Source organism: Aethalodelphis obliquidens, unplaced genomic scaffold, assembly GCF_003676395.1.
Source record: "Aethalodelphis obliquidens isolate GAN/ISIS:26980383/991018 unplaced genomic scaffold, ASM367639v1 scaffold34, whole genome shotgun sequence".
In the NCBI taxonomy this organism is placed as follows: Eukaryota; Metazoa; Chordata; class Mammalia; order Artiodactyla; family Delphinidae; genus Aethalodelphis; species Aethalodelphis obliquidens.
In genome coordinates, this window is record NW_020837978.1 from 14,169,031 (window position 1) to 14,191,486 (window position 22,456).

At 40.1% G+C, this 22,456-nt stretch overlaps 1 protein-coding gene across 5 annotated transcripts in view; it reads left to right on the forward strand.

The window, feature by feature from the left end:
- Nucleotides 1–7,844: 7,844 nt before the first annotated feature.
- RNF144B (ring finger protein 144B) overlaps nt 7,845–22,456 on the forward strand; it is a 104,935-nt gene continuing 90,323 nt past the window's right edge. The window contains exons 1-2 of one of the 5 annotated variants that reach the window (XM_027128477.1): nt 7,845–8,580; nt 20,579–20,782. In XM_027128477.1, coding sequence (XP_026984278.1) covers nt 20,615–20,782 — 168 coding nt within the window. In that variant the 5' untranslated portion in view covers nt 7,845–8,580; nt 20,579–20,614. The remainder of the gene's footprint in view (nt 8,581–20,578; nt 20,783–22,456) is intronic. The other 4 variants (XM_027128480.1, XM_027128481.1, XM_027128482.1 and 1 more) reach the window with 4 other exon arrangements.

Consider the following 22,456-nt stretch of genomic DNA (forward strand, 5'->3'; position numbering starts at 1 on the left):
TCACCCGTTTTACGTTTGCAATTGGAAGACTTTTAGCAAATTTATACAGTTGTACAACCATCACTACCGTACAGCTTTAGAACACTTCTATCACCCCAAAATTGCAAAGGGTGCTCCCTTTGCAGCCAATCCACACTTTCACCTTCAGCCCCAGGCAGCCACTGAAAATGACTTATTTTTTAAAATACAAATAAGGATTTTGGTGGCACACAATGTCAGAATACATACAGTGGAATTACTAAAATAAGGAATCCACGGAGAGAAATTTGCACAAATAACTGCACATATAACTCAATATTTCTTTCAAGCAAACTGCAATAGAAATCATTGGCAAATTTTACAAATATTTTTCTACATTCACTAAGTAGTTGAACTACAACATTTTTGTGATGAAGCTGATGTTGAATATTAAAAAATCCTTCAGTGTACAGTATGTGTTTTCTCTTTTTTGCCGTCCACAGTCAATCAGATTTTAGAAATGTTTTGTGTCTTTGAAGAACTACTTCAAAATACCTTTGGCCTCGGAATCAACAAATCGATTATTGGAAGAGAATAGATTCAGGAACAGATCATTCAAAATATGGAAAACTGAATATTTGATACATGTTGCAGCCCAATTCAGTGGGAAAATCCTGGTTACCTAATAAATTGTTCTGCTTATAGGTAATTCTCTATCTGGTTAAAATATAACAGTAATTATCATATACTATTTAAAGATAATTCCCTGATGGATTAAAGACATTAAAAAAACCCAAAATCTCACAAGAATCTGGGGAAGCCCACACGTACAATCTAAACCTTGGGAGACCTCTTTAATCAAGACTGGAAACCCCAGAAGCTCTATGAGAAAAGGAAGGTATATCAGAATATATACCATCCGAAACCATTTCCTGGAAATAGTAACATAAAATAAATCAATAGAAATCAGCTATGTCTGGAAAAAAGTATTTTTAAACTATATTGCAGGCAAAGTGTTAATGTGTATAATTTACAAAGAGCTCTTGTAAATAGACAGGAAAACATGGACTACCCTAAAGCAAAATGAAGACTATGAATAGACAACAGAGCTAAGATAAATGGTTTGTGTGTGTGTGTGTGTGTGTTTAGCAAACATCGGTGTGATGAAATGAGCACAGAGGAAACGTTTAGAAGACACCATAGGCTGTTAACTTTGGTACATGATGTGAGTAGAAAGTGGGAAAAATATTATGACAGTGTTCTCACAGACTACTCAGGGAGATAGACACATCAGTAATTTGAGTGCTGTGTTAAGTTCCATGGTTGGGGAATAAAGGGACCTGAGTTTGAGGAGGAAGGAAAGACCCATGATCTGAATAGAGACACTCTGGGCAGAAGATTATTTTCTTTATTACTGGCCTTATGAGATCATTAACTATGTGCAACTAGTAACAGTGACTTTCATGAGATAAGTATAGTTTTGTGGGTCAGGAATATTTTAAAATGATTGTGGGACTTGTGGAAAAAGGCGCTTTGTAACACCGTGGAGCATGACTGCAATTATTGCTTATTTAAACTGATCTTTGTATATTTAATCTGAGTATGATTCCTCTCCAGAGGCCAAGGGGAATGAGAAGGATCCACTAAAGGAACACTGATTTGTAAGAAGGCTCTCTGAGATTTCATTTTGTTCGGGATGCAGGCATTGTTGCACAGAGTCTGGTTTTTGCTGCAATTGTTAATATCTACATGGAGGACTTTAGGTGGAGGGTGGTAGATACGGAAGGGAAATCGACTTTCCCAGGAGGGGATTTTTTTTTTTTTCTCTCTTGTAGGATTCAGAATAGGATGCCTGCCTTTCAAGGTATGTGCATTTCTTCAACCAGCATTCACGGAGCCCTCGCTTCCATGCCCTTAACTTTGGTTTCTTTGATCTGTTGCAGATGATAGAATTTGTTAGCTCTCTCTCGCTCCTGGTTTCACTGGGGACTTTATGATTCACTGTTTTTCAGGAAGAGGGAGGAGATGAAGGAAAGGGAGAAGGCAGGAAAAGAAGGGAATCAGCCAACTACATCACAGAGAAGACTTAACTTTTTAAGGTGCCTTTCAAAATAAAGTCCCACTGGAAAACTCAACATTTATAATATTCCCATGTATGGGTAATTTGATCCTTGTAGATTGGAATCTTAATTCCAAGAATGAAGTTCCTCATGATTTAAGGCAAGAAATAGTTGGACTTTTATTTCAGCTGAGTCCTTTTGTCTATAGGATGTGGGTACACAGCACTGAGTCCTTCAGTTTTTACAAACCAATTGGTACATTGGCTGGGCTGATGATTTATGGGAACATTGGGGAATTTTTTCATTGATTGTCTGATATGCAAGAATTTGGAGGAGATGGTAATTTTAATAGAAGGATTAATGTAAACTTTGCAAACATAAGGATTCTCAAGATGATTTCATCTGACTTTCTAGTGGCGAATTTAAATTCAGGGCTAACATAGTCATTTTTTTCTAGAGTTAGGTGACGAACAAGAGTGCTGAATTCCATTTTCTCATCAGTCCATAACCCCAGCTTGCTAGTGGTGTTATATGTAGGATGTTAGGAGTCTTGTTGTTCAGCCCTTCACCTCGGGTCATGATGGGCTCTTGTGTGGAATGATGGCAATGGCAGTATGAGATTATTCTGGTCAGGTTTTTCTTTTCAAATTTTTTTAAATTTAATTTTTATTTTATATTGGGGTATAGTTGATTTACAATGTTGTGTTAGTTGCAGGTGTACAGCAAAGTGTTTCAGTTATACATATATCCATTCTTTTTCAGATTCTTTTCCCATACAGGTTATTACAGAATATTGAGTAGAGTTCCCTGTGCTATTACAGTAGGTCCTTGTTGATTATCTATCTTATATACAGTAGTGTATATACATTAATCCCAACCTCCTAATTTAACCCCTCTCCCCCACCTTTCCCTTTTGTTAACCATAAGTTTGTTTTTGAAGTCTGTGAGTCTGTTTCTGTTTTGTAAATAACTTCACGTGCATCATCTTTTTTAGATTCCACCCCATATAAATGATATCATATGATATTTGTATTTCTCTGTCTGACTTACTTAGCATGATAATCTCTAGGTGCATCCATGTTGCTGCAAATGGCATTATTTCATTCTTTTTTTTTATTCCATTCTATATATGTACCACATCTTCTTTATCCATTCATCTATCGATGGACATTTAGGTTGCTTCCATGTCCTGGCTATTGTAAATAGTGCTGCAGTGAACACTGGGGTGCATGTATCTTTTTGAATTATGGTTTTCTCTGGATATATGCCCAGGAGTGGGATTGCTGGATCATACGGTAGTTCTATTTTTAGTTTTTTAAGGAACCTCCATACTGTTCTGCATAGTGGTTGTACCAATTTACATTCCCACCAACAGTGTAGAAAGATTCCTTTTTCTCCACACCCTCTCCAGCATTTATTGTTTGTAGACTTTTTGATGATGACCATTCTGGTCAGGTTTTTCTTATTGGGTCCCAGCTGGTTTTGACTTGCTCTGTGAGATGTTGAGATGCTCTTGTATGCATGAAATAAACCAAAATGATATGTTTCCAGCTTTTTGAAAACTCTTATTATCAAGTCAGATGTAGCTGGGTGATCATTTCTGGGTCATATTTTGACTTTCCATGTAGTTTGACTGTCATGCCACGCTGAACGAATCTCTGGCATAGTTTCTCTTATATTATTTTGTGATGTTTTTAGTCTTATTTTTGTATTGTGTCTTAGTCTTTGTTCTATACTCAATACCCTCAATAAATGTTGAATGTATGTTTAAGATGAGCCCCATTAGATCCAACAGAAAAATGTGAATGAAATGGTAGCTCTAAATGAGAAATGACCAAATTGTCACTGGCAGAATACCATGACCTTTGCCTTAAATCTTTTCCCATGGAGAGAGAATTGCGCCTGTTGCAGAAGCTGGTTTCCCAGTACTTGTGTTCTTTCATCTGATTTCTTGAAACTCAACCAATCATTAAAAAAATTTTTTTAAATGTTTTATCGCAGGATGTAATTAAGATGTCAAGTCTAAGGTGTGTGTTACTAACATATACTAAGGTAGACGAGAAGAGTAATTTCAGTGGCATCAGAATGAATCTTGATATTTCTTTATATTAATTAATGAGAGTAATTCTCCAAAAAGAAATTCCATTGTTGATTTCCTTCTTACGTAGGACTACAATGTATGTTATATATAATCTGTTACATGTTACATTTTATATAATATGGCATATATTACATAAGTATCTTACACATGCATATCTAGTAATCTAGTAATTATATTTCTATATTTGCATTTTGGCTATATAAGTATGTGTTAGATTCATCTTGGTCTTGCTTTTACATGACTTTAGGTATGTTACAAGTTAATACAATTCCTGTGGTTTGGATTACTTACCATTAATGCCAAGATTTTGTTTGCCTTTTCTTTAGGAAGGTCTGTGATTCAGATTAGGAAATTCTCTATTGTGATGAAAGTCAATATGACTGCAATCTCTGGTGAACAATTTATTATATTATGTCTATCATTGCTCAGAAAGATAAAAAAATATTTTTGTAGATTGAGGTGACTGGATTTTACTTCTCAGTCTGAGATATCAAATGTTACATCTACTTTTGTGGTCTGAGTGAAGCAGTTCCTTCTTAGGCTTATGTGAGGGCTCCTCTTCTACCTACATTTTAAATAAATACTGGCGTTCCTTTGGGCTCTCTTTTCTGATCCCTTTCTTTTCTTTTTTTTCTCTCCTTTTCCCTTCCTTCTAAGGTGAACAATGCTGATTGAGTTTCTTTTGTGTATCAGGCCAGGGCCATGCTGTACAGCTGAGCAGGTTGTGTACCACACAATTCTAGGAGGTGACATTCACTGCCCTACCTCCACAACTCATATAGTGCCATCAGACACTGTGCTAGCTACTTTACAAACCTCTCCTTGAGCCTCACAACAACCTATGAGATGAATATCATCATTCCTATTTTATGCATGAGCAAACTGAGTTTTGGGTATGTTAAATAACTTGTTTAAGGTTACGTAATAATTGGTGGGTGACAGAGTGTGTATGGGTCGAAAGCCCCTTTGTCCCTCTACAGCTTGCAACCTTTTGTGGGTGATCTCAGCTCTTGGTAATCTCATCCGTGGTCACCACCTAAATGGTGGTAATTCCTAAAAGACCCTCTACTCCAGATCTCTCTCTGTTGACAGCCTACTAGACAAGTCTTCTATATGTCCCAGAGACACCTCAGATTCTGCAGGATTTAATGGAATCATTTTCCTTATGCTGCTCCTCCTTTATTCTCACTCTCAATTAGTGGTACCAGCAGCCTGGGCTCTTCTTTCTCCCTCATTCCCTACATCCAATCAGGTATCAAGTCCCATTAATTCTGTTTCTGAGCTCTCTCTCCATTTGTTCATTTCCTTTTCATGCCAGTTGCCACTATGTTAGTTCAAGCCCTCATTCTTTACTTCTGAATGCATCTGCTCTGTCTGAATTATGAAAAGTGTCACCTAAAGTCTGACATCTCTAGGCATTTGCAGTGGCTCTTGCCTCTGACTGGTTCACCTTTTTCCACCTTCCCCACTTGGCTCCTTGAAGTATCAGCTTTAAGTCACTTTCTCAGGGAAGGCCTTCCTTGATTCTTTTTACCAGCCCCTTTCCTTTAGTTAAATTCTTCTCTGTGCTCCCAAAGCACACCATGTTTCAGTCTGTTGTATCACATACATACACACCATAGTATCCTGATAATTGATTTGCTTGTCTGACTCCTTCCCTGGACTGAGAGCTCTTTGAGGACAGGGGCCGTGTCCAACTTATGTCTGTCTTCCTAACATCAGGCAGCTTGTCTGGGAGGAGATCAATACATGCTTGAGAGGATGATGCACACTGTGGATTCGTTAGGCAGATCTGAAAGAGTTTTGATTACCATAGCTTTTTAATATAGTTTGAAATCAGGAAGTGTGATTCCTCCAGCTTTGTTCTCACAAGATTGCTTTGGCTATCTGGGGTCTTTTGTGGTTCCACACAAATTTTGGGATTGTTTGTCCTATTTCTGTGAAAAATGCCATTGAAATTTTGATAGGATTGCATTGAATTTGTAGATTGCTTTGGGTAGGGTGGACATCTTTACAATATTAATTCTTCCAGTCCATGAGCACGGAATGTCTTTCTACTTATTTCTGTCCTGAATTTCTTTCTTCGGTGTCTTATGGTTTCAGTATACAGATCTTTCACCTCCTCGGTTAAATTTTTTCTTATGTATTTTATTCCAGATCTGAAAGAGTTGTTCACGTAATACTATAGTGTTCTATATGTTTATTTAGTTCTATGAAAATTTGCATGCAGGGCTTCCCTGGTGGCGCAGTGGTTGAGAGTCCACCTGCCGATGTAGAGGACACGGGTTCGTGCCCCGGTCCGGGAAGATCCCGCATGCCGCGGAGCGGCTGGGCCCGTGAGCCATGGCCGCTGAGCCTGTGCATCTGGAGCCTGTGCTCCGCAACGGGAGAGGCCACAACAGTGAGAGGCCCGTTTACCGCAAAAAAAAAAAAAAAAAAATTTGCATGCAGATTTTATAAACTTGAAAATAATCAGTGCTGATATTATTTAATTATACAATATATTTTTCTTTCCATCTGCCATTTGCAGCAACAGGCAGCATGATTATTGCTTAACCCATGTTTTCATTCATATTAGCAATAGCTTCTTCCCTTATCCTGTTGACAAGAGATTATAACTTCATTGCATGGTAATTGAAAACGTGGACTCTGTTGAACTTTGGTTTAAGGCACCAGAGTTTTGTATTGACACTAATGAATAAAGTAACCTCTTAGAACGTGCTTTGTTTATCTTTCCTGATTCCTGTCCATCCACAGTGGTCACTACACCAAGAAAATATCTTGAGATTGTTTATCCCAGAACCTAAGCTACTGTTAAATTTGAAGTCAGACATCCGTGGGGTGGTTTTCATTAACAAATACCTTTCTCATCTAACACAGCTTTAGGTGTCGTTCCAGCTCTGCCCCTGTCTGGTTCAAGGCGACCACTTAAATCTCTCTGGACGTAAGTTAGGTGTCTGGACTAAACTAGCTAGAAGGACTTGTCAAGCTCAACTATCCTTCGGTTCTATTATTTTGGGTCTCCACGGTATGTTTTCTTACCATGTTATCTCCCTCGGCCTCCTTCCCTTCCTCTCCCACTAGTGGACTGGTCCTCCTGCCTGTCCTACCACCATACACAGAGATACACTGTGTGCTTCGGCACTTGGCGTTGACCTCGAGGTTTTCTTCAACGTGGAGAGCCGAGAAGCAGTTTGCTTGTGTCCTGTGGCACTGTGCCTACTGCTGATACTTCACTGGCATATGCTCAGATTCCTTCCACAAAGGGCTGTGAGTCCCTTCCTCGTAGGCAGCACATTCCTGACTGCGGTTGCAAAAGCAGAGTGAGGGTGCAGAGTGAGCAGAAAGATTCCCGATCGGAAGAGCCACGTTTCTAAATGGGAATGTTCAACCGAGTTGGGACTGTGATTGTGACCTTTGGCGGATGTAGGGAGTGAGTAGGTATGTAATGTGTTATAAACATCACACAGACTAAGCGTCTGAGGTTTTGGAGTGAGGAAGGCGCATCCTAGTACCCCACAGCTTCTGAATTACTTTGTTACATTTTCTTTAGCTGGAGTACAACCTGTTAGGTTACTGAGCAGTTCCCCACGTAATTTGTTGACAAACCACTTCCAGCAAAATCATTGTTTCATAAAAGTGTGCCTGTATTATATGAGGTAAACTGAGACTGTCCTGATTTGATTTGCCTGCGATCTAATTTTATCATTAGATGCAAAAGGACAAATCGAGTACATGTGTTTTGGATGAAACATGCATGGGAAGTGTTTCTACAGAAACAGTTTTCCGGCAAGGTGGGAAGGCAGGTCTGGGTTGTTATAAGTAGGAACAAGAGACTTAAAGAGCTGGGAAGGAGGGAGACAGGCGTCCTGGGAGGACGCGTGCAGAGAAGCGTCAAGTTCTGAGAGCCAGTAGGTGAAGTGCCCCTGTCTGGGCAGAAGGAAGGACACTAGGGGCTGCTGCTGGCTACCCTGCTCGGCATTTCTGAAGCAGCCGTCCAAGAAGGACAAGAGAGAGGTCCTGCTAAGTGGAGTGAGTGCAGGAGGGCGGGACTGCTCGGGCGCACTGGCAGCCGGGTTCAGACAGGGTTAAGACCATCACCTGCAGTTGAAGAGCGACCCAGATGGGAAGTAGGAAGTGCCGCGCCTGAGCTTCCTGTATAAATAAACGCGCGGCTCCTGGGGCTGCTGCTGGCGTGCGGAGCCCCACGCTCTGCAAGGTTCCCGGGCATCGCAGCTGTGCCCCGAGGCAGGAGGCGGTTACAGGTACTCCTCCTCCGGCCCAGTAGGTCTGGGAGCCCGAGCCCTTGTGCAGTCCTACAGAGCGCGAAGCTGTCAGCGGCAGAGGGAGAGAATGGAACAACTCCTCTTCCCCGGGGTGCGAGCAGCCCCGGCTGGCGGTGAGCGCGAGGGAGTCTGCTGAGAAGCCCGGCGGCTGGGAGGAACGTAGCTCTCCTGCCAGGTAGGTTTAGCGAGCTTTTTAAACGCTGCAGGCATTGCAAGACAGCAGTGGGGTTGGACTAAGAAAAGAAAAAAGGACGAGAGACTATCTCTGATACCATGGTTTTTAGCTTTATTTTCTGCCTCCAGTGCTTAAAACGTACAGAACTGAATTCGTTCTGAATGCCTGAAACACCTGTTAACTTTAAAAAATAGATACCTTTGTAAAGGTAAAAAGAAACGTTTAATTTCTAATAAAACAGTCTCTTCAGAATGTATTGCAAAATTCCAGATTAGATCAAACCTCGCTGTGTCTTCAGCGGAGACCAAACTTGGCATAATCTCAGATGTTTGCCTTCTGCTATTTGGAAATGCACAGCAATACGTTGACATACCTAGATATGGATAAGATATTTTATTATCTGTGGGATCTTGGTCATATATTATGCTGTTTATTTTGTCGTGTAACTGCTGATAAAACAGGGTGAAACTCTGATCTTATATTGCTGTTCTCAAGTTTAAGTTAAAATGAAACCAATTCCTGTATCAGCAGACTAAAGGTATCTTTAGCTTACCCCTTCCAGGGTACCTTTTGTTTTTCTTACTAGTTTCAGGGATTCTGCTGTAAGTCTGCTCCTGAAGCATATACTTCTCACATTTGGATTTCTCAGAAATGATTTCCCCTTTCTGAAAAAATGTTCTGTCTTCACGCTTGCACTACAGTCTCGCTTTCTTATTTCTGTCTGCAGCACGTATCTTCAAAACATTAGCTGGGGCTCACAATAGGACTAGCAGTGTTCTTCTGAACTGGCATTTCTGGAGGTTTATTTGAACGTTGCCAGGTATGAATTAAAGAACAATGTATCTAACGTTTCTGAAGCAGCCGATTGCGGGAGTCTAGTCCCAGAAGCAAAATAAATGAACTTTGAGATGACTCAGTTTTTAGGGTGTGGGTAAGAGGCAAAAGGAACCCAACCAGTCTTCACTGAGTTGCTGGCTAATTAAAGTATCTGGCTGCTGTAGCTTTCACTGAGATGAGCCTCTTGGTCCCCGGTCCCTTTCACATCTAATTCCTCTGCTGGTCCCTCCTCCTTACTCTGTCCTCCCTTTTCGACCCTAGTCCTTTTCATGGGTAACAGTCCCTTCAGTATTTCTGAAGCTATCTTGAAGAGGAGAGAGAGCGAGAAAAAGAAAGACATCTGTATCAGATCCATAAGGCCACGTGGAGAGAATTGTATTAGGAAGTCCAAGGCCACATTTTCATAAAACTCCTGTCTTCCCTTCTGCACACCTGTGACTGGGATTTTATTCTTTGTGCTGCACATGAAGTTAGGAAAGTGGGAAAGAAAATACATTCGAACCGTCTTGATGAGTAAACAGACTCAAGGTATAGAAAATGTAAAAAGATGTCAAGTAGCAGAATTGAATTGCTTGGCTTTTTATTTAAAACAAACAAAAAAAACCCCTCAACCAACAGCCACCCCCGCCCCGCCCCCAAACCAATCACCCTAGATAACTTGCTTCTACAGTACTGTGCTGGACGTGAGTTCTGAGTGTGGTCAAACACTGTCCATTTACCCAGAGTTTTACAAATATTTACAGTCACCTATGCCAAATATCTTTGTGCTGAGCCCCAAAGAACATTCTCAGCATTCAAAAGCCCCATTCTCATGAATGGTTTCAGTTCATTGGCAATTTAAAGGCATCCAGGCTTCCAAACTAGGTCAGTTTAAGACATGTCTTTTTTTAAACATAATAATTAGTTTTTGGGTCTCCCAGATTATGATCCAGGTTTTCGGAGCCAAACCCTACAGCAGAGGGGAAAGTATGCTCTATCAGAAAGAGAAAAGCTCATTTTATTTAAATGGTAAGACCATTTAGCTTTCTGGAAACTGTCTTTCTCTTGAATGATACAAATATTTTAATCTGAGAAATTTATATTTAAGTTTTCCTTTTTGAAAAGTTGTTTCAATATTTTAGATGTTTAGGAACATTTTTAAGGACATCAGAATCATTTCTCTGTACTGTTTCTGCTGGTCCTGGCTTCTGTGTTTCCCCTGGCCTTGACTTATGGTATTACTTTCCTGTTGAGTGAGGTTCTTAGTGTTTGAAATCTCTAGTTTGAGGTAGAGGTCAGGAATCATGTTGAACCCAGATGTTGGTGGAGGAACAAAGTCCAGACAGTTTGGGGACTAAACCTACTTTGTGCAACTGATTATTTCGGAGATGGGAATTGGGCCAAGCTGAGCTTTGGGGAGCTGGTATCTGCAGCCACTGCTCTTGAGTACTTAGACTTTTTTTCAGGGATGCCTGCCTTAATTTATTGAAGTGCCTTAGCTATAACAAATTATCAATATTTTCAGCTTTTGACTTGCTGGAAACGAATCCAGATGAGAATCAGGCCCTGAGTATTTCTTCTCCTCCGTGTACATTAGAGAAGTTATCTACTGTGGTATTGAGTGATTAGAGGCTGAGTATATAAAGATGTATAAGATGTAGCCTCTGCCTTGAAAGAATCTGGATAAGCTTGGAAGTGAAAGTGACTTTGGACTAGAATAGTAATTTTAATTCATGTTGTTTTACCTGAGAATGAAAAATACTTTGATGTTTGTCCTTTTAATTATGTTTTTGTTTTTTGGGCTTTTTTTTTTTTTGATAATGTTTCCCTGATGTCACCTGAGTGTTAAGTAATTTAAAGAGGCATAAGAGCATCTAGTTAATTTATTTCATTATTTTAATTTTAAATTTGTTTTTTCACCTTTAGGCATATGTGGGAGGTCTTGCACTAACATTTTATTTTTATTAACATTGGCATTTGCTCTTTACTTGGTGGATGAATACTCCTAAACCCAATGCATTATACCTTAGTAGTTATTAAAAAATGGAAAACTGTACATTAAAGAGAGTGAAAGTGATCAGGGCTTTCGCAACATGAAACGAGAAACTTCTCATCTGTGATTGGCTCCCTTGCTTGAATTGAAAACACAACAATATAAGTGAAATACACTTCTCTTATTCATAGCTGGGGATACTTCTGATCACATGGCTTGTGGTATCTATTAAAGAACATGCTTTGGGGGGCTTCCCTGATGGCACAGTGGTTGGGAGTCTGCCTGCCGATGCAGGGGACATAGGTTCGTGCCCCGGTCCGGGAGGATCCCGCGTGCCGCGGAGCGGCTGGACCCGTGAGCCATGGCCGCTGAGCCTGCGCGTCCGGAGCCTGTGCTCCGCAGCGGGAGGGGCCACAACGGTGAGAGGCCCGCGTACCGCCAAAAAAAAAAAAAGAACATGCTTTGAAAGCTATGTCTCAGTGGTTTCTAATTCCTCTGCAGTCATGAGTTTGAGTCTCAGACCTTAAGTCAACTGGTTCTTTGTCTTTCTTGGGAAGATAGAACAAGACTATCTCATTTCTCTTTTTTGTTGGACTTGTGGCTGAAGCTATAAACCCACAAATTGTCCTGTGTATGATTATATGAACCTGTCTGTTGACAGCCTCCTCAACCAGTTTATGCTTTATAAGTGGGGACTATGTTTAATCACCTTTCCATCCATAGCACCTAACGTATGGAGTTCAATTCTTTGTGGGTTGACCTTATTTTCTGCGTTTTGCATTTTTCTGTATTTGATTCCTTGAGAAACTCATTTGGCAAAGATGTACAAAAATACACGCCCTGCACCTTGCTTGGTGTGGGATGGAGGAGTTCTTTTCCCACACTGGTTTTAAATTTGTGTCTATAAAATGTCTGTATACAACTTTTAACTTTCACAGGAGAGCGTAATATTTACACATGCTTTTATTCATTTGGAGAAAACATTTTGGTTTAGATATTCGTTCTTTAGGCACTGTAGTTTCTTGGTAGTGTCATAACCCAGGAATTCAGCCTGTCTCTTGCTCAGTGGGGCTTTCTGAAATAACACTTCTCCTTGATCTGTTAATTACATCATTGTCTGACCTGCCTGTAAGTGGCGTTCCTTCCTGCCTCTGAGCTTTGTTGTTATGCCAGGCAGGGAGAAGGCAATTATTCAGCAGGGCTGTATGAATAATTGTGGGAGGCAAGGGACCCACTGATTAAATAAGAGGCGGGCAGGGCACAGCGGTGGTGTTGAGGAGGGACCTACAATGATGAATGTAAAATTACAATGCCCAAAATATCATTGAGCCGTTATTCTCATATTCACTCCTACCTTCTTCGGAAAGTTTTTATTGTTAGGAAAGCTGGGAATGGTTTTCCGCCTCCTGGGCCTTACCTCGCAGTGGTAATGAGAATACAGAAAGAAGGCAAGAAAAAAGAAATGCGCTTTTTAGAAGGATAGGCGTTTTGTAAATGTTAAAACTTGACATCCCAGATGCCCTGTACTCTGTAAGGTTTAGAGTTAGCTTATCACAATATCATGTACTTTGTTGGTCGTGATCTCATATGTCTTTCCATATATTTCTCCTATGTACTTTGTAGGAAAAAATATAAAAATTAGATCTGATTATTCTCACCTTAAAAAAATGGTAACTGAGGTGATGGAAGTGTTAACTAACCTTATTATGGTAATCATTTCACAAAATATATCTATATCAAATCATTACCTTGTATACATTAAACTTATACAATTTTTTGTATTAATTATATCTCAATAAAACTAGAAAAAATAGATCTTATTAAAATAATGGGCTTTATTCATTACATAATTTCAAATAGCAAAGAGACTGCCTAGGAAACAGTTTTTGGTAATATTTAAGATTCCCCTCCTAAGGGAGTGTCTGTCTTTTTGACCCACAAAAAAATTAGTAGCAATATATTTGCATATCAGTTCCATTTTTAGAAGAAACCGGGTCTCCAGGTTACAGAGTTATAATCTTATTGACATCCTGGAACCTGTTGAGATGAAGATGTTAAAACTAAAAGAATTTTAGACTGAATATTTTTTCATCTCTTGATTTCCCCTGAATGAAGCTGCGAAACAGTGGGGAAGAAAACCGAAGTTCCCTTTCCTATCACAGTGATAAACAGTGTTTTGCAGCAATGCTACCACCTCACAAAGCCTGAGTAGGTGAATATTTACCTCCATTATTGCTAAGAATTAAGCATTTCTTGGGTTTGTTTTTACAGTCAGCTCTTCATATTGGTGGGTCCTACATTGTGGTTGGTGAAACCTGTGGATGCAGAAGCCGAGGGTGCGGAGGGCCAACTGTATTAGGCCATTTTATAAAAGGAATTTGAGCATCTGAGGATTTCGGTATCTGCCAGGGGTCCTGAAACCAATCCCCCATGGATATCTGGGGACGACTGTACTAGAAAATAGGTTCTAATATGTTTTATTGTTTTCAAATAATGATGAAGTATCTCATGTGTGATGCCATGCATCTACTCATTCTTTTACAAAGCAATTAAATAGACATAAAATATACTTGAGTAATTCCATTTCTGTGATTACTAGTGAGGCTGCCTGTGTTCCCGTTTGTTCTCGCCCTCTCAAGGCATGTATTAGAACTGTTTATCTGATATTACTGGTTGTGCACTGGTTCATCTAGTCCCTGAGTGGCCAGATGAGTGGCCAGAGAATGGGTCAAAGATGTAGTAAGGGAGTAGAACCACAACACTGGCCAGTATGGAGGTTTGCATAAGCCCTTGCCTCACTTACCACCAATGTCCATAGCCCTTGGTACTCTACCAGTCAGCTGGTCTACCTTCCATTCCAAACTGTATTAGGGTAGAATTTCAGCAAGTGGCTAATGGCTGATGATGGTCAGCACTTTATTAGGTTCAGTCAGTACCATTTGAGTCATTAATAGCTTTGGTCAAGAACGTGAACCAGCAGTGAAATAAATCATTGCATTGGGTAGAAATGCCAAGGTCAACAAGATATTAATTTTTGGATTGTGTTGGGCTGGTTGCCTAACATGTCAGTCTTAGTTGATATTGGGAGGGCTTTCCCAACAAGGCAGAGGTGGGACCTTCGGATTACTGTTTCTTTCTGCTCTGCTAGAGTATCTCTGCTCTGCTTCCTGAGAATGTCTCTCCATTATACAGGCAGCACTTCAGCCCTATCTTCCCCACTACCTACTCTTCCTGAAAACGCTTCCCTTTGTTAGCTCCCTGTCACTGTGAAGCATTCATACCTTTTATGAATACTTTGCAGGGATGACTCAGTGTCTTGCAGGGGCATGTAAACATTTTGAGAACATTCATGTGTCTCTTCTGTTTTCTCCCTTGTTCTTGATTAACTCTTAGACTTTCATATCATGGCCTGGAATTAAGACCCCTCACCACAGATCAACTGGATTTTTACATAAATTAATATTTCTATTACATAAGTAACATCCAGCTGTTTCATTGTATTAACTTTCTTTTTCTCTTAGTCCCTTTAATTGTGCTTTACCAATTTATCTAAATCTTAAAGTTTTTACAGATGGTGTAAAAATTCCTAAATAACTAGACAAGTATCCTAGTAAAACATTATCCTCTCCAATCATGTTATCTTTGTGCAGTGGAATAACAGCTATGATTTTGGGTAGTGAAACGGATATAAACTACGTTAGTTAAAAATACTTTGAAGGTTGGCTCTCTCACCCACTGCGTTTTTGGAGCAGATTGCCTTTTCAGGCCGCCAGCAGAATATGAAAATTCCTTATACATCCTGAGCTTTCCAGCACCGTTTCTGAAGTATTCCTTTCTTTGGCAATTCTAATGAAAACACAAGAGGGAAAAAGTGTCCTGTTCTTTCCTATCAGAAGGTGGTTGCTTCTCATATAATGAATACTTTGTAGGGTAAGAGACACTCAGAGTAGGCAGAACTGCTGATTCCCCTTTCCCGGTAATTTAGTGCAAAATCAGATGTTTTAGAGTGGCTTTCCTTCCTTGCATGCCCCAGCCAATCTGTCCTCTTGTGTGGTTACTTATAGTTAAGCAAGTGAGACTTCTACAATCTGGGTGAAGCCTGCCCTCACCACTCCACCCTCAACCCTGCCACCAACTTTAGAACATTTGAACTTGAAGTTAGCTTGTCACGTTTTTCTTCTTTGCAACATGGCTCTTACATTCGCTACCAAAATTCTTTTCTCGTTGGGTTCTTGACATCCAAAAAGAGGCTCAGTCGCACTTGTAATAACTGTAAAAGTAATTATAATTGGTACCATTTTAAATCAAGCAGGAGGATGGAATATTCAAGTCACTTTCTTATTTTAGGTAAAATGTGAAGTGTGAGGCAAAACAAGTTGAGCAAGCCAGTAAGAGTGAGTTACTGGCTCTCTGGAAGGAAGACTTTTCTGGAAACCTGGAGGGGAGTGTGTGTATTGTCAGTGTACCTACGAGGATGTTGGTTCCGTGAGCAGGTCAGGAGGAACTGCGAGTGTGTGGTTGGTCATCTTCTGGCCACCCCTCTATGCTTCCTGGCATTTAGTTTAGTAGTTTGGGTGGGGGGATAGTTCTGCCAGTGGTGGTTTCATGTTGTAGAGAGGAATGAATTTTTTTTTTTTTAAGAATTTATTTATTATTTATTTATTTATTTATGGCTGTGTTGGGTCTCCGTTGCTGCACGCGAGCTTTCTCTAGTTGCGGCGAGCGGGGGCTACTCTTCGTTGCGGTGCGCGGGCTTCTCATTGCGGTGCCTTCTCTTGTTGCAGAGCATGGGCTCTAGGTGCGCGGGCTTCAGTAGTTGTGGCTTGTAGGTTCTAGAGTGTGGGATCAGTAGTTGTAGCTCGTGGGCTTAGTTGCCCCGTGGCATGTGGGATCTTCCTGGACCAGGGCTTGAAGCCATGTCCCCTACATTGGCAGGCGGATTCTTAACCACTGCGCCACCAGGGAAGCCCGAGACCAGTGAATCTTAAGACATAAATGAAGAAACACTAGGACACCTTGGAGCCATTCACAAACATCTCAAGTGCGGGGGAGATTCGTTTAGAGGACTTCGGGATTCCCCAGACTATTGCTTGAAGGGCTCAATTTCTAATGAATCAATGGTGAACAGATTTCTTGTTTGTTACTCTTTTTCTATGAAGTGCTACTGTGTGTCATTTATTTCTAAAACATTCATTACTGATTTTGCCCAGAGTGAAAACCAAAGGGCTGGTTTTCGAACTGTGCGTGGTGAAGCCTTCAGCTTCCATGACGGTGCCTGGGAGGCTGCTGAAGGGAAAGTCAAGGGTACCTGGACGGGGTCTCCCCGTGTTGTTTCAACTGGCGCTAGTCTACCTGATCTCTGTTATCCAAAGGCGGGGTGCTTAAGATTTTGTTTTTATAAAATTCCACTGCTTTAAAAATATTCAAAAGCCATCACTTTGGGGAACTGGGGTTCTGGTAGACAGAAAGATAAATCACTTCTTTTTGAAGAATTATTTTGGATTGTTCAGCTCTCAAAGAGATGAAATATGTGACTTCTTTCCTCTGTCTCAGTCACAAGTTCTGCCTTGATTGGAATGCTTGGAATTTTTTTTAAACAAAATTGGTCTCTGCTTTGTAAAAAGTTTTTATGTTATAAGAATACATATATATAGTTTAAATTTATATGTATAAATTTTAAGCCACTTTATTGAGGTATGATTGACAGACCAAGAAGTGTACATATTTAATGTATAGAATTTGATGAGTTGAGAAGTAAGTATACACCTGTGGAACAGCATGGTGCCTGTGGTTAACAATACTGTATTGTATACTTAAAAATTTGCCAAGCGTAGAGCTTATGTTAAGTGCTCTTAATCACGCGCACACAAAACAATGATAAATAAAGGGGGCAGGAGAAAACTTTTGGAGGTGATATTTTTATATTTTTACAACTTTGATTTCATAGCCTATAGGCATGTAACTCACAAACTGAGTAAAAACTTATGTATATTGCAAGGGACAAGATTACGTTTCAGATGTCCTTGATTCACACAACTTCTCTCCCTGCCTTCAAAAGAAGACTATTTCAAAGAGATAACCTTTTTTTTTTTTTTTCTTTTTCGCGGTACGCGGGCCTCTCACTGTTGTGACCTCTTCCGTTGCGGAGCACAGGCTCAGCGGCCATGGCTCACGGGCCCAGCCACTCCGCGGTATGTGGGATCTTCCCGGACCGGGGCACGAACCTATGTCCCCTGCATCGGCAAGCAAACTCTCAACCACTGTGCCACCAGGGAAGTCCCAGAGATAACCTTCTAAGAAGTATCCCTTTATGTCTTTGTTTTTCAAGTACATTGGCCTGTTAAATGTCCCCTTCTGAAAAATAGATTGTGAGAAAAAAATGACTTTCTTGAAGAATACCTTGCTCTCTTGCCTAGGCTGGGACAACAGGATTTATCTATTCTCAACAGCTTCCTCCAAATGGGCTGTTAGTGTAATTGACATTTGTGGTGTGGGATGTTTCTGGCCTGTGTCATTTCCCATCTTCCCTACACAGGAAGCCTTTACTGGCTACATTTCTTCTTCTTGTGTGACTTGGGATTTCTTTTTTTGAGGGGGAAAATAACTCAGAATATGTGGTATGAGCAGTGTTGGGAAAATAGAGATGAAAAGACGTTTTCGATAAGATGATGTATGTTATCAACGGAGGAGTCTTGGAGAAGAAAACAGGCGATAGTTGTGTTAAGTATAAACTGGGAACAGGGGAGAAGTAAAATCATTCACTTTTACCCCTAATTGACCCTAAAGGGATTTTTTTTTTTTTTATCTTTAAAATCCTGGATTTGATGTGTAGGTTGATTTGAATTTAATTTGCTATTGGATGATAGATCGTCAATAGTTAATTGAATAAGAATACTGTGTCTTGAACCATATTGGTCTTTTCCCAAGAAATATCTATCATATTGGAAGCCAGTCATTGGTTAGCTTCCTATTTAATTTATTTTTGATCAAGTCTTTTACTGCTACTTAAGGAGTAGGTGATAAACCGTAAACACTTCAGGGCACTAGAGTTAGAAACTGTTGATTCTTTCTGATGTGCCACTGAGAAAGTTAGTGCAATTAGATCTCATAGATTTTTTTTCTTTCTAATCTAATCTGGTTTTTTCTCCCGTATTTTAGTACTTTTGTACTAATATATGGAGACTTAAGTCGCTGTGGGGCTGTATAACAGATGCTGAATATGTAAAATAATTTCTTTTGCCCAAAAATTGGGAGGAAGAGAGTCTGGTTCTTCTGGGGGGAGAGGATACAATTATTTCTATGGCCAAATTTATTAGAATTGGCCATACTCTGTTAAAATAGTAAGAACTTAAGGATTTTGCTTTTATTTAATCAGAACATGAAATTTCTTGATGTGATATAAACTATGTATATGTAGGGAAATTATTTTCACAATTATCTTACCTCTTTTAAAGATATTCTGAATAAAAATCTAGCGGAAGGGCTTCGGTTATAATTTTTATTTTTCGGTGTAGAAATATCCTTTCCTATAGTCATGCTATGTGTAGAGACAAATTTTATTCTTCAGTGATCTTATGATAGCTGTAGTCATGGAATTCACCTCTCTCTCTTTCTCTCTTTCCCTCCCTATTCCTATATCTCTCTCTCTCCCTGCTACATCCCTCCACATAGTATCCACTTGTGAGGCAGTTCTTGGGTAATGGACCAGGCACTGGACTTGGCCTCAGAAGATGGAGGTTTGAGTTTAGCTGTGCCGTGTATAAGCTCTGAGAACTTTGGCAGATTACTTAACTTCTCAGGACCTCAATTCATCTATAAAATGAAGGAAATAATCATTGTGGTTGCAAAACATTAAATGAAATAATGCATGTGAAGGAACACAATTAACACTGACACCTTATTGAAATTTTTTTTTAATTAATTAATTTATTTTTGACTGTGTTGGGCCTTTGTTGCTGTGTGCAGGCTTTCTCTAGTTGCGGCGAGCAGGGGCTACTCTTCGTTGCAGTGTGCAGGCTTCTCATTGCCGTGGCTTCTCTTGTTGTGCAGCACAGACTCTAGACGTGCGGTCTTCATTAGCTGTGGCGTGAGGGCTCAGTAGCTGTGGCACACGGGTCAGTAGTTGTGGCTGACAGGCTCTAGAGCGCAGACTCAGTAGTTGTGGCGCACGGGCTTAGTTGCTCCGTGGCACGTGGGATCTTCCCAGACCAGGGCTCCAACCCGCGTCCCCTGCATTGGCATGTGGATTCTTAATCACTGAGCCACCAGGGAAGCCCTGAAATTTTTTTTATTGGAGTAAAATATACATAACAAAATTTATCATTTCAACCATTTTAACTGTAATTCAGAGGTGTTAAGTACATTCACAATGTTGTCCAACCATCGCACTATCCATTTCTAGAACTTTTTTATCGTGCCAGAAACTCTGTATTCATTAAGTGATAACTCTCCGTTTGCCCTTCCTCCAGCTCTTGGTAGTCACCTTTCTACTTTCTGTCTTTGTGAATTTGACTGTTCTAGGTTCCTCATATAAATGGAATCATACAATATTTGCCCTTTTGTGTCTGGCTTATTTCACTTAGCATAATGTCTCCAAGGTTCATCCCTGTTGTAGCATGTGTCAGAATTTCATTCCTTCTTAAGGCTGGATAGTATTCCATTGTACGTTTATATCACATTTTGTTTATCCATTCATCCGTTGATGGACATTTGGATTGTTCCCACCTTTTGACTGTTGTGAATGACGCTACTGTGCACATCGGTGTGCAAGTATCTGTTTGAGTCCCTGCTTTGAATTCTTTTGGGTGTACACCCAGAAGTGAAATTTCTGGATCATATGGTAATTCTATATTTAACTTTTTGAGTGACATTCTCTTTTTAAGTATTTTTTGAATCTGTTGAATTGATCATAGCAATGCGATTCCTAAATGGTGTGTTTGTTCATAGCAGTCTTTTAATTTCCATAGTTGACTTGATATGAGTCAGGACAGTGAGGTCACCTTATATTTCAGGACTCTAGGAATAGGTTGCCAAGGTGATAAGCTCTCTAATCCATGGTTCTTAGAAGTGCATTTACTGTACACTTAGATCATTGAGGGTGAGGATTTGCCCTGCTGGTGCCCAGATGTGTTGGTTAAACAATAGCTGTATCAATGGATATAATATTTTCTGCTTTGGGCCTTTCTGTAGGGATAGAGGAGACTGAAGAACGCTGAAGACAGGCTGATGGGCTCAGTTGGTAGGCTCCACTGTCTCACCATGACCGCTGCCGAAAATCCCACACCTGGAGACCTAGCTCTGGCCCCCCTCGTCACTTGCAAACTCTGCCTGTGTGAACAGTCTCTGGACAAGATGACCACGCTCCAGGAATGCCGGTGCATCTTCTGCACAGCTGTAAGTTTACCCTGATGCTTTCATCATGAGAGAATACAAAGGGAAGAATTGTAAAAATACAGGATATACTTCTGTGACTTACCGAGAAGCCAAAGTTTGCTACAATATGATTCTGCTTGGGAGAGCAATTCCACATTTGGATATGATTCCAAATACTATCTTGAATAGTAAACCCGATATTTACTGGGGTTTAGGCGAAGTGTAACATGTATATGAAGTTTAATTATTGGTTGAATAAGCAGCATCTTTCTGTTCTTAAAGCTCTAGCTAAGGAACAAAATAGACATTTTAAACATGCCTTAGTTAACTATCATCTGTAAGAAGCTCATCAAGTGTTTTGAATGATGGAGAAATCAGGTAGCAATTTGCTGAATTTTCTTTCATGTACTTGCTCGTCTCCTACAAAGCACATGGTATACAACTGTTTTACTTTGTCGAATTTCCTTTTTAAATTTTTTTCCTATTTTCACAATATGCCGAATGCTGCTTATTCCTCACAACAAATATAACCCTACAGATCTTCAGGGGTGGGCTTGTCTCTTTTAGTTTGGCACTTGGTATCAAGGCCCGTGACCTTGATTGCATGTATCCCTGAAGGCTGGTTGGTTAAAGAATAAAGACAGGAAATGGACTGATGGGTTCACGGGGACTACTAGAAGTGTGAACCAGGTGGTCTTGTTCAAATTTTCATTTATTAAAGCATTTTTTGAGCTCCTACTCTGTGCTAGACACTTGATGCTGGGAATATAAAGATAAGTAAGATACTCCCCACAGAAAAGATGGACACATTGCAGGAACTATACGAGAGTTTGGTGAAATCAGGGATGGCTAGACGTAACATACCGCAGGAGTGCCTCACCCACTTTAGGAGTGGGAGGGGGATTCCTGGTGGCAGTGCTCTCTGACCTGAGGCCTTAACAAGAGATTGCAAACTGATGCCTGTGGGCCACATCGGGCCTCAACACATTTTTGTTTGCATCCCCAATTGGGAAATTTCAAATAACAAATTGGTAAATTTTTCATGAAAAAATGAAAAAGTAGTAAGATATAGCTACTCTGGGCCTGTATTCATAGGCCCAGAAATAAATGATCTTTCCTCTGTTTATGGTACCTACCTCTCTCCTGTGTGTCCTGTGTGTTTGAAATAGCTACACTTTTAAACTAAGGATGGAGTAAGAGTCCGCTAGGAAGAGTGCTGGGCATTTCAGCATGGTGGAGGGGAGGGCCTTATGCCTAAATTACAGTAGTCACTGTCTATCTTTGCTTTGGTAGGCCTTGTATGGACAGACTGTTAATATTTATTATACAATAAGTGTAATAGTCACCAGCCAAATGTGAATTTAATACCCCTGACTTGTGAAGGACATTGACCAGTTTAGATACAGTGATCAGTGCTTAAACCAACGGGAATAAGGAGAAAGAAATCATTTAGGAAATACTGGAATAATTTATAAAAAGACATTTTACTAAGCATACTTTTTAAAAAAAAACAGTTAAGGTGAAATAAATTTTGCTCCATCTCTTTTTTCTAAGTTAATTTAACTAACATGACACATTTTCTAGCTAGTTTATATCAATTTTCTTAAATTCTTTTGGATTGAGGATTAGCATAGAGAGAAGGCTTGGAATAATTTTTAGGTAAAAAGGAAAGTGACTAAAATCCTTTCCTTATGT